General features: G+C 28.9%; 1 protein-coding gene across 1 annotated transcript in view; it reads right to left on the bottom strand.

The window, feature by feature from the left end:
* Positions 1-14640, bottom strand: part of LOC113374942 (testis-expressed protein 2-like) — a 20540-nt gene extending 5900 nt beyond the window's left edge. The window contains exons 1-2 of the mRNA XM_026614900.1: positions 14032-14640; positions 13841-13890 (exon numbers count right to left, since the gene is read on the bottom strand). Of these exons, the coding sequence (XP_026470685.1) occupies positions 13841-13890; positions 14032-14640 (659 nt within the window). The remainder of the gene's footprint in view (positions 1-13840; positions 13891-14031) is intronic.
* Between the last annotated feature and the right edge of the window lie 1670 nt (positions 14641-16310).

The raw sequence follows: 16310 nt of genomic DNA, 5'->3' as shown, positions 1-16310 counted from the left end.
TTGCTATGTATTTTTTTTTAAGTGAAACCGACGAACTATGCTTGACATCTGATGATTAAACAATATTTATTTAAAACGTATTTTTTGAAAGTATAATAGCATAATGTGGATATATTTAAATATATAGCACAATCATAGTCGTACCAATTAATTTCGTAACTTTCCAAATTCTTACTTCTTATTGTTAGCTCGTAGCAAAATTTTAAGATGTACAAAATTCTATAATATATCCTTAATTATAGGTACAAATTTGTAGCCAGTAATACTATTCCATAACAATACGAACAAAAATTTGCACTGTATTAACTATTACCTTTCATCCAAAAAATGTATTAAGTTTAAATACTGTATTAAAGCTTCAAACTAAATTATATTGAACTTTTCATATTCTTGAGGGCGTATCGTAAAATACATCGAAAGATTTAAAAACAAAAAAAATATCTTTCTGACCTACATATCCGGCAATATATTATATAATCAGTTCACTTTTGACACGAAATTTTCGCTTAAAAAACACGGTCACTTCTCATTGCGAAAGTTCATGTGTGAGTAAGCCCACGAAATAATACCTGAGGATAATCAGTTCTTGGAAGAAATGTATAAAAAATAATTTGTTTAGATTTGTACACATGTAATGGATTTATCTTTGATATGGCGAAACGATAAATTTTAATCACAATTAATAAAAATGCATTTTTGTTTTGAAATATTTGTCGAACTTATTTCTAAACACATATGTGACTTATGAAATGATAGTTTGATCTTGATAAAGTCGTTGGAATTTCAGTATAGACGCAGTTTATTAGATATTTCCTAGTGGTTGTTTAATATCCTCAAATCCCAACAATACCAAAATACCAATTCAGGATTTAGGGATAAGTGGTAAAATATAGATCAAATTTCCAAGGTTTCCAAGTAAAAGACCTTTCGTGCATTGCTAAAAAAATTGGAAAATCATCTCAATTAGAACAGGATAAGCATTGGGTTGCCTTCTGATAAAAAAAAATCTAAATAAAAGATTCATTACAATTGATTAAAAAATGCCAAACTCTAATTATTGTTGTAACCCTTTCCATTCCCTAATTCCGAGATTTATATGAATTTTGGCGGCATCCGAGTGGAAAGGGTTAATATATATAGGAGAGGAGAAACATAAAGGTCCAATTTTTTATTTTAAGTAATCATACTATCTCTAAACCAAATAAACTACTTTTGTAAGGTTTTTATTTTATTTTCTCGAATTTTTTCAATGATAAAATCCTGATTATCAACTTTTGATGAAACTTGCCAACAAACCTTAGTACATTTTTTTAAAAATATGGCCTCCAATTCAAACGATTTTAAAAAACATAAATTCATAGTTCAACAAGAAATCCTAATTCCCTAAATCTTGAGGTAGTTGTCTCATTATTTTTTACTGCGATTCTAGAAATGTTATTCACGGTTACGTTTCTAAAATTTAAATGAACAAAATTGATAAAAACTAACCACAAACCACAAAAATCGAAAAATAGACATAATTTAACTAAAGCTCTAGGTTGCATTTGAAAGCTCATAATTTCGAAACAACGTTAGATTTTTTTCTATTTTTTTGCAGGACAGATAATGTTTATATTACTTTTTTCGGCTTGACGTTAAGTTCTGGGACACCCTGTAGAGCTTATATAAAAATATCTGTCGAATCTAACTTTAAAATAACAATACATCTTATAAAACAATTAAATAGCGTATACTTAAAAATTATATTAAGGTCTCGTAAAGTAAACAACAGTGTTCACAATAAAGGAAAAAACGAACAACGAAAGAAAATGTCTTTGTTAAATTTTCAAACTTGGCCGTTTATCTCCTGATAGCAACGTTGCTCGATTTAAGATGATGGACACAAAAAAGCTCTTTTCCTTTACTTTCAAGTATTGTCAAAAAACATCCTAACATTACTTTTTTTTTAGATATAGGTGTTGGACCATTTTACCTTTATAATATATTACAGAAATAATAAAAACTGATAATTTGACAATATATTAATAACATAAAGTTTCAGATTTTCAATTTTGCAAAATACATAAATCGTTAAAAAATCATAGAACCCCTTTTAATGATTAATGATCTATTACCTGCTGTTCTTTGAATTCAACTCATGTATAATTCAAACAAAATCCTCACGTCCATCAATGAATTCCGTAATAATTATTCATAGTTCATAAAGTCGTAGTTCTGCTGTCAAAATTTGCAGCTTTCAGTTAATTCTAATTAGATGTTTTGAAACAGCAGCTTGTTGTTAAAGTACGATTCATAAATGCCAGCAATAAAACAGGTAATAGATAGACGATTGGCAAAGAAGTTCCGCGGACGCTGGATAGTGGATAGTGGATACTAATGTGCTAAAATTAACATTTGTGCATATTCTTAGGCAGATCTTCTGTGTTAGGTCAACACAATTACGTTTTGATTAGAAAGCAAAGATCATCTCCTCGAGTTTAACGGGTCACATTAAATGCTCAATGAGATAATAAATATTGCTAATTACGATGCGATGGTTCTTGAGCAATGAATTATTTCATATTGTTATCAACACATGGGTGCAATAGCGAGAACTAGCAGACAGAATTCTTGAAACTGAAACATCTTTCGTATAAATCTTAATCTTAAATGAGTGAAATTAAATCCCAATATCGAGTGAGTCAAACTCAGGAGGCGTCCATCAATCACGTGATCGATTTTTTAAGGATTTTTTGGACCCCCTCCCCCTTGTTGATACGTGGTGACATTCAAAATAAACTTTATTTTAGATCAATTTTTGATACATTTATCTGCAGAATTATGTATTTATCGAAGTTATCATGTTCTCATCGAATAGATTTTTATCTAAATTCTTACTTGAAAATATAGTTATAAAAATATCTTTCTAAATGAAAATAGCTCTCGGCACTTTGCGCAAAAAATTATGTAAAAATGTAATAGACTAAGATATAAAATAAAAAATTATGTATGAAGTTTTATTAAATTGATTTTTCGCAATCTAAATATTGTGAAATACATATGATAAAAAAACAATAATACATAAAATTGCCTAATATTGTTAAAATTAAATTAATAATTATATTAGCTGAAATTCAAATGCAGAATTGAATATTTTTAATAGTTTCAATACAAATTTTTAGAATGCATTAAAATAGATGGGGCTGAAATTGAGTAACTAAATGACTAAATACGTGGTTATAATTATTAATTTATATTAATTTTGTATAGAGAAGAATCAGAATAAATTTACTTTTCATTACATAATCATCAACGTTTTTTTTGAAGACTGTTATTCAAAATATGTTTTTTGAATTATTAAAATCGGACGCTTCGTTCTCTTAAAAACTGAGTTTACCGTTTTTGGCACTTTTTGCACCGTATCTTCGGAACGGCTAGACCTGCCTCCGCCAAAAACTAATCAGCACGTCTCCTTATCAATACGAATCGAACGTGTTCCCGAATCGTCGACGAAAATTTGTATCCGCACACACACACACACACGCACACACACATACATACACACACACATGCATTTTTTCTAAGATATGCCAAAATATTCAGAAACCTTTGAAACGTAAAGATATATAAAAATTTTCATTTTCGATTTTTTTGCGATTACTATAACTTGCCCTACGGGAAGTTATTCGGGAATAATCCATATTTGAAAACTTCAATATAAAAAAAGCATTTCCTGTTTTGTAATAGAAAAAACTATATCTTATGGACCATATATAAGGATGACCAAATGTACGAAGATATTGTCATACTTATCAATTAGCAAATTTTAAAAAATCAAACAACAAATATTGTTTACAGTGCGAAAGTTCACAAGAAATTCACTATTTTATGTACATCATGAGTATTATAATTTTACATAATTACGTATATTAGATCATATGTTGTATAGATGTCAGCTACCACCCTTGTATCATAATTAATTTTTCACTGTAGTTTACTATACAAACTGAAAGATTAGTTTTTTTTATTAGTGATTTTATTTCATGTTTATCACTTACACGTTTTTAAATTAAACATTGTTTTAAACTTCTTTTATTTATTATATATTCATTTTTACATATGGCCGAAGTATGCAATAAATAGAGTCAGCTATCTTCAATAAATTAAATAAATGCCATCTGCATATGTCTAAAATAATATACGATATTTTAAATGTTGTTCAAAGAAATTAATAAATACACAATGTTAGCTGATACTCGAAAGAAGATATCAAAATGCAAATAACCATTTATAAATCTACTTAAAGCCGTCAACTGAACAAACATATACAAGATCGCAAGTGGCAATTAAGTATTTAAATTTCTTTCACATAAATCAACATTTTTAATTAATTTATAATTGAACATGACAATGCATATGCAAATCACAGCATGTAGTTTAACAGAATCACTTTGTTTCTGCTCACAATAATTCAGTAATGATAATTATATCGTGGGGCAAATAATTTCTAATTATTATTAAATACTTCCTCTTGCTGTGTACAAAAAACTTTCATTAAAACAACTCTTTGTCTTTTGTTAAGTAAAAACATCTACTGCCACATTGCAAGTAAATAATACAATCAAAGACGTATTTGCTCACTCAGCGACAATAATTGAATTAATTTTGTATCTTGAATAATATGCGAATAGAACTGATTTTTGTATAATATTAAACATTGATTATATATATATATATATATATATATATATATATATATATACATAATATTAATATATAATGTATTGATAACTTTGTCCTGAACTGGTTCGGACAAAATTCATGCATAAATTGTATATGGTATTCCATTAAAATAACAATATCGTAATTATATGCAAGAACCTGAATACTTGCATTAAATTTGCCGAAAATAGCAGCTCATCTTTATTCGAGAACCGAAAAAGGCACAAATAAAAAGTAATTTTGAAACCGAATTCTGGAGATGAGACACTTCAGAATTTGATAAAATCGCAGTGAGAAACTACACGACTTAATTCAAGAAAAACATTTTGAGAATTACCGAGAATTTACCGATGCTCCACTTGCATAATAAAAGCTCGTATGGCTAAATGCCAAAAGAAAGAAAACACTTTGTATGATATACAGAAGGTTTTGAGATAATTCGAATCATTTTCTAATATTAAGTTATAATCTAATAATTTATTTCTAAAAAAATTTATAACATAGGGCGGGGCAAAAAGGTCCAATTTGCTGTTCACTTTCAAAACTAGCACATGTTTAGTAAAAGAACAATGTTATAGGTAAGTAAAGTATACAATTTTACTATATGAGCATAGCATATAGCTGCTAATTATCAAATTGAAGTCCAAATAAAAAATCTTATATCTGATCTCAGCATTCAATTTAAAATTACATTGTTCATTTCGATAAGATGTAATTATTTTTTTCTATTCGCATTTATATAACCATGAAAACTTCTCTTAAATGTCATTATTTGCCAATGAGATACAAGAACTTAAATGAAATGGGTAACAGAAACGCGGAAGTTAATATAATCATATTTAAATACTCAAGTGATTAAGAAGTGTTTCAGCAAAATGCATTTCATTATGTATTTAATTATATAAGTTTTCCTACTGTGTAAAAGTGTAAATGAATATGTAGACGGATATGACCCAGAATTATAATATATTAGGGTGGTCCTTAATATGGATGTTTTTGAATTTCCTTGCTCGCAGGGGCTCAAATGCTTCCAAAATAAAAAAAAATTCTCTAAAAATTGCTATGGAAATAACATGAGTAAAATTCCATTTTCTTATAACTTAGGGACAACTGAATAAAAATTTTGATAATAACATTGCATTTGTTCATTTTGATCATAAATAAAAAAATACAATAAAAATTTAATATATTTCATAAAATAAGTATTTACTTAGGAAGAAGAGCCAGAAAACTTTGGTTGAGTGCGGACTATGTTAGAGTTAATATCAAGAGCTAAAACTTTCAGAGAACTTCTTTAGGCCCGACTAGGGTGTAAATCCGTACAAATGCAACGGAAGTGCGTTACGGCAGATAAGATAAGATAAGAGTCGAGTGCCAATGATTCGTCATTTTATTGAAATAATTTCTATATTATTCGTAGTTTCTATAAATCTTCAAAGTTATTGAAATGGAAAATATTTTTTAGGCAAAACAAATATTACAGCTGTTCAAAGATTAAGATTATATCGCCAGCGAAAAAGTAAAAAAATACCATCAGTCAATGAATGTATGTTAATTTTAATTACATAAAGTTCTTCAATAACAATTACATGATGAGTGAAGTTGCAAAAACAATATTTGTTTAGGTGTTGTTTGACATAATCCCCTGTGTGAACGAATATTATAGAATTTATTGATCAGCAATTACTTCATTTCTCTAATGAACGTTCATTTCTAAATGCTAGTTACAATGACAAACCGATCATGTCATATTTGAAGTATGACTCTAATTACATTATTGTTTTTAAATATTATACATATTTTTAATGCTATTATAAATATATAATTTATAATTTATCGTTATATAAATGTGTATAATGGTTGACACTAATAAACATGTGCATCACGAGTGTTACCATATTACTAATAAACATTATTCAAAATTGCTCTTTGATGTATTTAATTTTTACTTAAATGCCATCTTGTACAATAGCTAATGAGTTTTACTTCAATCGCGTGTGAACCTTACGCGCACTCTTTTTTTATCAATTTGAAAGCATTTGAGTCCATGAGAATAAGGAAACTCTAAAACATTCATATTAAGAACCACCCTGTATATACCTACAAAAAACTGTTTTCTACCAACTGTAGAATACTCAGAATCGAGTTGGAGTTTAAGTCAGCTCACGGACCTACCCTAGGGCAGTATTACCTATTATTTATTACTACTATTATTACCAACTCTGATGTCAATGCACCTTAATCCTTCTTCCTATTAGATGTTCTATTATATTTCCTTTTTTCAAAGACACCATTTCCTTCTGCCTTCTGTCTTCTGCCGTCGAAAGGGAATTTCAATTAAAAGCTCTCATAAGAGATCGCAAGCATTTGCGTAATAACTTGTCATTCAATCATTCGCCTTGACAATGAATGCGGCATATGATGTCCGCCGTTTATGGCCGTTCATCATCATTTCCCGATAGTCTTTTGCAAATTTTATACAATTTGATACAAAATCGAATTCTGCAGACAACTAATTTTCAATTATAATGAGTTAATTTTTTATAGTAAATGATACCGAGATATATTTATAATAATGTGAGGAAATAAGTAATTACTGGCATAATTAATCAATAATTTGAAGCATCTGCCAAGTTTACTTATTTCCTGACAATGAGGTATATGTTATATAACAATAATATAAGAAAATAATATAGGAAAAAAAATTTCATTCTGACTCAGGCTTTATAGTAATTTTTTAATTACTGACAATATTTTAATAAATCATTTTATTGTATAATCTGAATATATAAAACGCTTTTAAAAAATCGTTGTCACAAAACCCTTAATATACACTAGTTAAAATTTTACTTATCACCTCTTAGAAATTCAACACAATATGTGTCAAGTATAACATTCTTCAAATTTATAAAGATTAATTAAAGTATTAATTATTTACTATAAATCAAAATTGCATATCTTAAAATACATAGAGCCAAAAGTGTTGACACTGAGCAATTATTGAAATTTAAGAATGCTGCTTTTTATGGGTTAAAATTTATTTAGAGTAATATTCTCATAATGGAATACTTCTTTCATAAAGGTTATGATTTTATTCTGAGTAATTATTAAAACCAAATTAAATACAATATAAAGAACGCATAAATGAATATAAAAAATTCTCTTCTATATTGTATCTATTTATATTGTATATTGTAAATAATTGTTTTTACTGATATAGGGTAGAGCAGGGCTTAAAGATCCACTATCAATATCTCAAAAACAAGTAAAGATAAGAATTAACAATATTTGAAAGTAGAGGGAAAAATGTTAACCAGCCATCACCTTGATTGCTACGATGTCGCCATCAGAAGATAAAAGCCAAGGTTTGAAAATCCATAAGAAAAGTATTTTCTTTCTTTGTTGTTTTTTTTGTAGTGAGCTGAGTTTAGTTTATGAGACCCTAATATAATTTTTAGATATACGTTATTTAATTGTTTTATAATATGTATTGTTAACTTTAAACTAGATTCAACAGTTTTTTTATATAACCTATATAAAAGCTTACACGTGGGTGGGGTACAAGAGACCAATTGAATTTTTACCCTAGCAAAGGTGTAAACGATAAAAAATAATTAACAAAAAGTAAATCAAGTTAATGAAAGTAATTTTACTGGAGATAAATTGAATAAATAGTTATTTCAACTTTGCTGAAGAATACATCTGACCAAATACCAGATCAAGGTTATATACAATGTTATATCTATAAAAAAATGTACCCATGAAATTTATATTTCGCATTTGTTGAATAATGTAGCTATTATTTCGTAAAATCCCATTTAAATAAAAAAAAGAAACGTTGGACCTGTTTCCCCCTAACGTCCCATTATACCTCGCCTATGGGGTAAAAAGGACCAGGTGACAAATGTTTGGAAAACAGCAAAAAAACACGTTTCTACAAAGATGAATTACTCGTAGCATGGTAACATAGTCAGATAGTTGTTTGTTTGAAATGTGTTATTTGTTGTGATATAATTGGTTTGCTTTTCACAATATAATTGCTCAAAGTTAAATTATACCTTTGTGCCCCGCCCTGCCCAATTATGAATATTAAAAAGTTCATTCATTTATTTTTCAGTTCATTCAGTATTATTCAGTTATTTTTTTGAAAATTATAAAATACTAGAGTTATACATCAAAATATTATGATTAAGACAACATAAATTTCTTTCGATGTGTCATTAATACAAATGGTTTCATGTAAAAAAAAATAATAAAGTAACAAATTGCACCATGATAAATTATTCAATAAACAATTACTCAATCATTCATATCATTTATTATGGTACTGACTGATGTGATGTTGTGTCGTGAATCTTATTTATGATTCGCACTTAATCATGTGAGAATGTGAACAAAATTTCATGAGACCGAAAGAAGAAATCCAATACACGCGAGACATCAGACTGTTCGAAGGGCATGAGAAAGAAAACTGGCAGACAAACTAGCTGAAAGTGGAATTCTGTCTTAAGGCAATTAAGGCATCGTGCCTTAAGGCAAATTGCAGGAACTTCCCGTACCAAAAATTATTATTTTTTTAAAAACGATTAACATTTTTGAAAAAAATTTACTATAAATTGGACAAAAAATTACTTTTTTTTAATTTTTTTTTTTTTTTGAAAAAAAAAATTATTTTCTTTATTTTGACATATTGTGGAAGATCTGAACTATTTTTCAAAGCAATCGTACTGCTTTAACTGCATAGGGACAAAATATAAAGCGCGTAAGCGCCGCGTCGCTGTCTAACGCATAAGCATTGGTACGGAACCGATAGGAAATGTTAACAAAATGTATATTTATTGTTAAAATCTCTATAAAATATCTGATAATTTGATGTGCATATGTCTAATGATCATTTTTGACCGCCAAATGGTTCGTTTTTTTACTTTTTCCTCCATATCTCCGAAACCGCTAGACCTACCTTCATGAAAATTTTATCGATTCTTCATCTTGTCAATACAAGTAAAATGTTTTTTGAATTATTCAAATCGGACGCTCCGTTCTCTTAAAAACTGAGTTACCGTTTTCGGTATTTTTTGCCCCGTATCTTCAGAACGGCTAGACCTGCCTTTGCCAAAAACTAATCAGCACGTCTCCTTATCAATACGAATCGAATGTTTTTTTGAATTATTCAAATCGGTTGATTCGTGTTCCCGAAATCGTCGACGAAAATTTGTATCCGCACATACATACACACACGTACATACATACATACATACACACACACACACACATACACACACACACACACACACACATACATCCATTTTTTCTAAGGTATGCCAAAATGTTCAGAAACCTCTGAAACGTAAAGATATATAAAAATTTTCATTTTCGATTTTTTTGCGATTACTATAACTTGCCCTACGGGAAGTTAAAAATTAAACCGGAGAAAGTTTTGCATTTATTTGAATAGATTAATCTAAAATTCTGATAAATTAATTGAATTGAAAGCCAAGGTTTAAATATTAAATAAAACATGCCAGGTGTTATATATTTTCTAATGCATGAAAATGAAATGTGCAAATAAATACACAGAAAAGATAATGGTAGATCCTCCCCTAACACTATATTTCCGAGCGTAAGTCTTGATAATATAATAAATATATTAAAATGTTTAATTTTTAATAAAAATTTATATCTATTTGTATCTGTTTTCATTGGAGAATCCAATGTGATAATTCTATATTTTCTCAACGTTTTGGGTCATTCTGTATGAAATGAGACCAAATTTGATAAAAGACCTTTCGTCGGCATTTTCTTAAAAACCTATTTTAAGAAATTAAAAGCCATTTGATGTAACGTGATAAGTTACATCATAACTAGCAGTTATCAGTTTTGCGCGACAATCGAACAAGCCGTTTCTTTGTAACTACTTGGAAAGTGTAAAAATTTTCGTCAACGTTCACAATTCATAATCGATTTTAAAAACTCAAAAACCGTTACAAAGTTATTGGTTCGGAACCCTGCTGATTGGTTTTTGATAAAAATCTGCTGGTCTGTTGAAATTTTTTTTGTCGATTTCGATGAAACTTACAGTAAATTTCGTAGTCTGAAGTAACATATTAAAATGTTATAGGCCTACTACAAGCTGTTAAATTATAAAAATCCAATAAAATTAACAATTTTCCAGTGCGCTTAAGCCAGCGGTTTCCAAGCTGTGGGGCGCGCCCCCTCAGAGAAGCCCCACGCTGTTCTAAGGGGGGCGCGTACATCTGTTTCCAGAATACTATTATCGAAATTAACCCAACATTTTTTTAAAGTTATTAAAAAATAAACGAAAAATAATTAGTTTTTATGAATATAATATAATTCAATTGCAATATCATGTAATATTTTTACATAATATTGCATATTTATTTGTAGTCTGATAATATCTGTTGAGTATTTATAAAATTAAACAGTTACAAAATTTAATTTTTTTTAACAATTTTTTTATTAGAGCAGGGGGGTGCAATGCAAAAAAGGTTGAAAACCGCTGGCTTAAGCGATTCTGATCAAAATCTCTGTCGAACGTATGTAATGCGGTCTATGATTCATGTATAGCTATTGATTACAGTTGACGTGCATATTTGAATAAAATACACTTTTAGAGCACGAAATAGATAATGCGATAAACAAATTAATTTATACAAATACAGGTATTATAAATAGGTTTTAAAGATATCAATTGAAAATCGTATTGATTATTTTTTGGTGAAAGTGGAAATGTTATATTCAAAATAAGCAGTTGAACATTTTATATAAATACTTGAATCTCAATTCCAATTTATTAAGTAAATTATATATATATATAAGTATCGTAAAGCCCATGCAACTTGCCTTAAGGCAAAATGCCACCTATAACTAATTAGTTTGTTTGCTATCTGACAGAATTAATTATCATAACGAGTTATGATGTACCTACTGTTAATAGAGATTTAATAATATTTCAAAGCCGTCTATATAATACAATACTATTAGTGCTAAAGATTTGTAAATAAAATTAAAGTAAACAATCGTTTACTGGTCTATACTTTTTAAACAAAATTCAATCCTTTCAAAAATTTAATCCTTACGTTAAGCACACTCTTCTGTTATCTATGGCATTAATTATTTAAATGTTTTCATGTCAGTATATAGCGGGTACTCTTTTTATACCTATGGTAAAAGGCACTCGACTTCAAGCCAACAAATTCGGATACTCTTCCTTTATCTATGTTTAGATATTTCTAGGTTATGTGAGTTGACAGGTCTGACCGTTTAAGTTTAATTTAAGTATATTTTAACAGCCTGTGGGCACGGAGAAAATACGTATTTTTGTAAAAATTCAGTCTTATACAGCGAAATAGTTACGTGTGTATTTACCATAAGCCTACACATTATGTAAAAATTTGTGCACCTTTTGATTAGTCATTCGGATTGCAATAAATTTTTGGTGTTGTTTCGGTAATATTACACATTAATGAAAAACAGATTAATGAAAAATTGGCCCATTGAGGTCTCTACTTCAATTCAGTTGATAGTGATCTAGTTCAGTTGATAGTGCATATATGATAGTTAAACTATTGTTGCAGTGATCTAGTTATTAATTACTTGGATTTACCTATAGTGTAAGAGAGTAATAGTGTAGTGACATGTGTACAAACGGATTTTTGTAAGTCCCACCAAATATTTTAATCAATTTTTTTATTGGACCGAAACGTATGGATCTAATAATTAATAAAAAAGGAATAGTCAACACACTATATTTTACATAGATCATGGAGTAAGGGCCCAAAAAAAATTCTAACCTAAAACTAATTAATCAATTAATGGTGCATGGCATAGTGCGTACCGAAAATTTAAATATTTAAAAAAAAAAAATTAAAAACCTTGAAAATTAGATTTTTGAGAATTAAGAAATTTTTGAAAAAATTTACCTTTTAAAAAAATACATTTTTTTAACTTCCCGTAGGGTAAATTATAGTAATCGCAAAAAAATCGAAAATGAAAATTTTTATATATCTTTACGCTTCAGAGGTTTCTGAATATTTTGGCATACCTTAAAAAAATAGATGTATGTGTGTGTGTGTGTGCGTGTGTGTATGTGTGTGCGGATACAAATTTTGGTCGGCGATTTCGGGAACAAGTATGAAGCGATTTGAATAATTCAAAAAACATTCGATTTGTATTGATAAGGAGACGTGCTGAATAGTTTTTGGCGAAGGCAGGTCTAGCCGTTCTGAAGATATGGGGCAAAAAATGCCAAAAACGGTAACTCAGTTTTTAAGAGAACGGAGCGTACAAAATTTTCATAAAGGCAGGTCTAGCGGTTTCAGAGATCTAGTGAAAAAAAGTAAAAAAAAAATGCCATCTGGCGGTCAAAAATGATCATTAGACATATGCACATCAAATTATCAGATATTTTATAGACATTTCAACAATAAGTATAAATTTTGTTTACATTCCTATGGGTTCCGTACCAATGTTTATCCGTTAGACGGCGCCGCGGCGCTTACGCGCTTCGATATTTCGTCTCTATGCAGTTAAAGCAGTACGATTGCTTTGAAAAAAAGTTTAGAATTTCCAAAATATTTCAAAATACACTTTTCTTCAAAAAGTCTTTTTTTCAAAAAAAAGTAAATTTTTGTCAATTTATAGTTTCTCAAAAATCTAATTTTTCAGAGTAAATTTTTTTTCAAAAATGTTAATCTTTTTAAAAAAAAAAATTTGGTACGGGAAGTTTCAGAAATTTGCCTTAAGGCACGATGCCATGCGCCCCACTAGTTAATCTAATTTATTTTGAAAATTTACCTTGAATAAAAATTATAACCGTACACGCATCCTTCTTATGAGGTATGCGAAAATGTTCAGAAGCTTTTGAAACGTAAATATATATAAAAAAAATTCATTTTCTATAATTTGGCGATTAGTATAACTTATCCTACAAGAAGTTTGAAAAGAGATTTTGTTTACGTGCCAAGTTACAATTACTTGTACCAGATGAAACATTTTTAGTCCATTTATTACTTGCTTATTAGTATTTTTCAATTATTCCCAAAGTATCAAAAAAAAATTATTTGTCAAGGTATTAGCAAATCTTTTAAAATTAAATAGTAAATGCCGACTGAATCAGCACCTATAATTAAAACATTGATATTGAGCTTCAATCTGAGAGTATGAATATTCCTGTGGAGAAAAACAAACAAGTCATAACATTTTAATATTTTAATCTAACAGTAAGTATATATATTTTACAAAAATATGATGAAAGTCTCTATCACAGTCTTTATCACAGTCTAGAAAAAATTAGCAACGTTATCAACGTACATGTTCATTTTTTATGACAATTTCTCCTGTCCGTTCAAAGCTCCTCCGCTCTGTGATTCCCAAAATCGCCGTTTCCATTGGTGGTAAACATTCCTGTACCTCTGTCGCAGTAGTCAACGAGCCACACTCTTTTTTGACACATGGAGAAATGTTCGTCAGGCCTGTTGTTTTTACTTGTCCATCTTCTCCTACTTGTCCAAATTCTGCTTCTTCCTGCTGCTGTTGCCGCTGCGCCTTCAATTGAGCACGTCTTCTCCTCCTGCTCATCTTGTTAATTTTGTTCCCTTCGTCCAGATTTTCTACCTGAACTTCATCCTGATTATTGTGCTGTTCTTCGTCTCTCACCCTAGTGCTCTTTAGGGCAGGAAAATTCTCCTCAGTCATCTCCGGAGGTGCATCATTCTGCTGTACTTTGTCCTGATTAATCTGCTGCACTGCGACTCTTACTACAGTGCTCGTTAGGCCAGGAAAGTTCTCTTCAGTCATCTCCGGAGGCGCCAGGCTTGCCTCCTCCCTTAAAATTTTCGCAAATCCCATGAAACTAAACTCATCCGGTTCAAAATATTCAACGTCCAACATAAAGGAATGAGTGCAAGAATTTAACTCCATATTTATTGTACAATGGAAACGATTCAACTTCTCTATTTGTTTGACTTTTATTTGACGTTTCTTCTTTTTGTTACTATTTTGTTAACAATAAATATACTGCGCATGCGTCGAACACTGTTTTGGCGCATGCGCAGAATGTACTTGGACACTTTCTGCCGGAATTTATGAATTTGTATAAAGTTTCTTATTTTTTTTAATTTTTTAATATATTAGATGTTAAATTCAATTAAATTTAAATTAGATGTTAAATTTAATTTGAATTTTTGTATACTATCTTATAAAGTTGAAAAAAATAAACGACTTCCTTATGACTTAGGTGTGATGTGCGTATGAATACATTAAATTCTAATATTGTCTAGGGTGATATGCTAGATAAGGCCCTCGTTTTATTTCCTGCAATACATCCATAATCAAATTCCACGTGTTCGTATTGATTTTGACCACATATTTAATTACAGATTACAGTCCAGAAACCAAAAAAATAAAATTTCACTTTTTCGCAAGTTTCATAGGCCAGAACTTAGGAGACTAACAAAAACTAGTGGGGTGACTTAAGGCAAAATACTGGAACTTCCCGTACCAAAAAATATTTTTTTTTAAAAGATTAACATTTTTGTAAAAAAAATACTATGAAAAAATTAGATTTTTGAGAAACTATAAATTTTTGACAAAAACTTACTTTTTTTGAAAAAAAAAAAGACTTTGAAGAAATTTTTTTTTAAATATTTTGGAAATTCTGAACTTTTTTTCAAAGCAAAGAACTGTTTTAACTGCATAGAGACAAAATATCGAAGCGTATAAGCGCCGCGTCGCCGTCTAACGAATAAACACTGGTACGGAACCCACAGGAATGTAAACATATACTTTTTGTTAAAATCTCTATAAAATATCTGATATTTTGATGTACATATATTTAATATATATTACATATATTTGATTACTATAATTTGCCCAACGGGATCCAGTAAAATTTTATCTATAATTATATAATTTTATCTATAATATATCTCATAGAATGTAGCTTATATTCTGATTGCTATTAATATAAAAAAAAGTTTAATTTACATATGCTTGGCGACGATATGTCATTACCACATATATTTGCTGCCTAAATAAACACCAATAAAAATAATTATAATAACATTTTGCGGAGTCAGTTTTTTATTGAAATAAAGTTATTGTTAGTCAAAAAAATCATAAAATTGATCACTTTTTATAGCATGAGCGGAGTACATTTTAGATCGTTTTATGAAAGTTTTACAGTAATAGAATTAAATGCCTGTAAATAATATTTGCAATATTTATCTAACTCAAGGTGCAAGATAATTGATTTAATTAATGTAGTAGAACCGCCATGCGCTTTAATAACTTGGTAAGAAATATTGTAATTTGAATATATTCGTAAAAAATATTCAATTCATTTTTATGCTATGTCAAACTTTATAGACATATTCTAATAAATATAATCATTAATTTTACAAATCAGAGTAGAGAGCATTTTTATAACCGAAATTATTGAGTAGATGTTCTGGTCTAGAGGCATAAATTTTATGTGATGTTTGAATGGCTGTTAAGAAAAAGACGAACAATAATTTTTATAATTTAATAAATCATGTCTTCAGATTATAAATAATATATAAAATTTGAAAATAGCCATATAGTTTTAATTT

This window comes from Ctenocephalides felis, unplaced genomic scaffold (genome assembly GCF_003426905.1).
Source record: "Ctenocephalides felis isolate EL2017-DRISC unplaced genomic scaffold, ASM342690v1 CF-g0.4_SCAFFOLD_01886, whole genome shotgun sequence".
NCBI classification, from domain to species: Eukaryota; Metazoa; Arthropoda; class Insecta; order Siphonaptera; family Pulicidae; genus Ctenocephalides; species Ctenocephalides felis.
The sequence above is the reverse complement of the archived record's forward strand: the minus strand, read 5'-3'. Positions and strand labels throughout refer to the sequence as shown.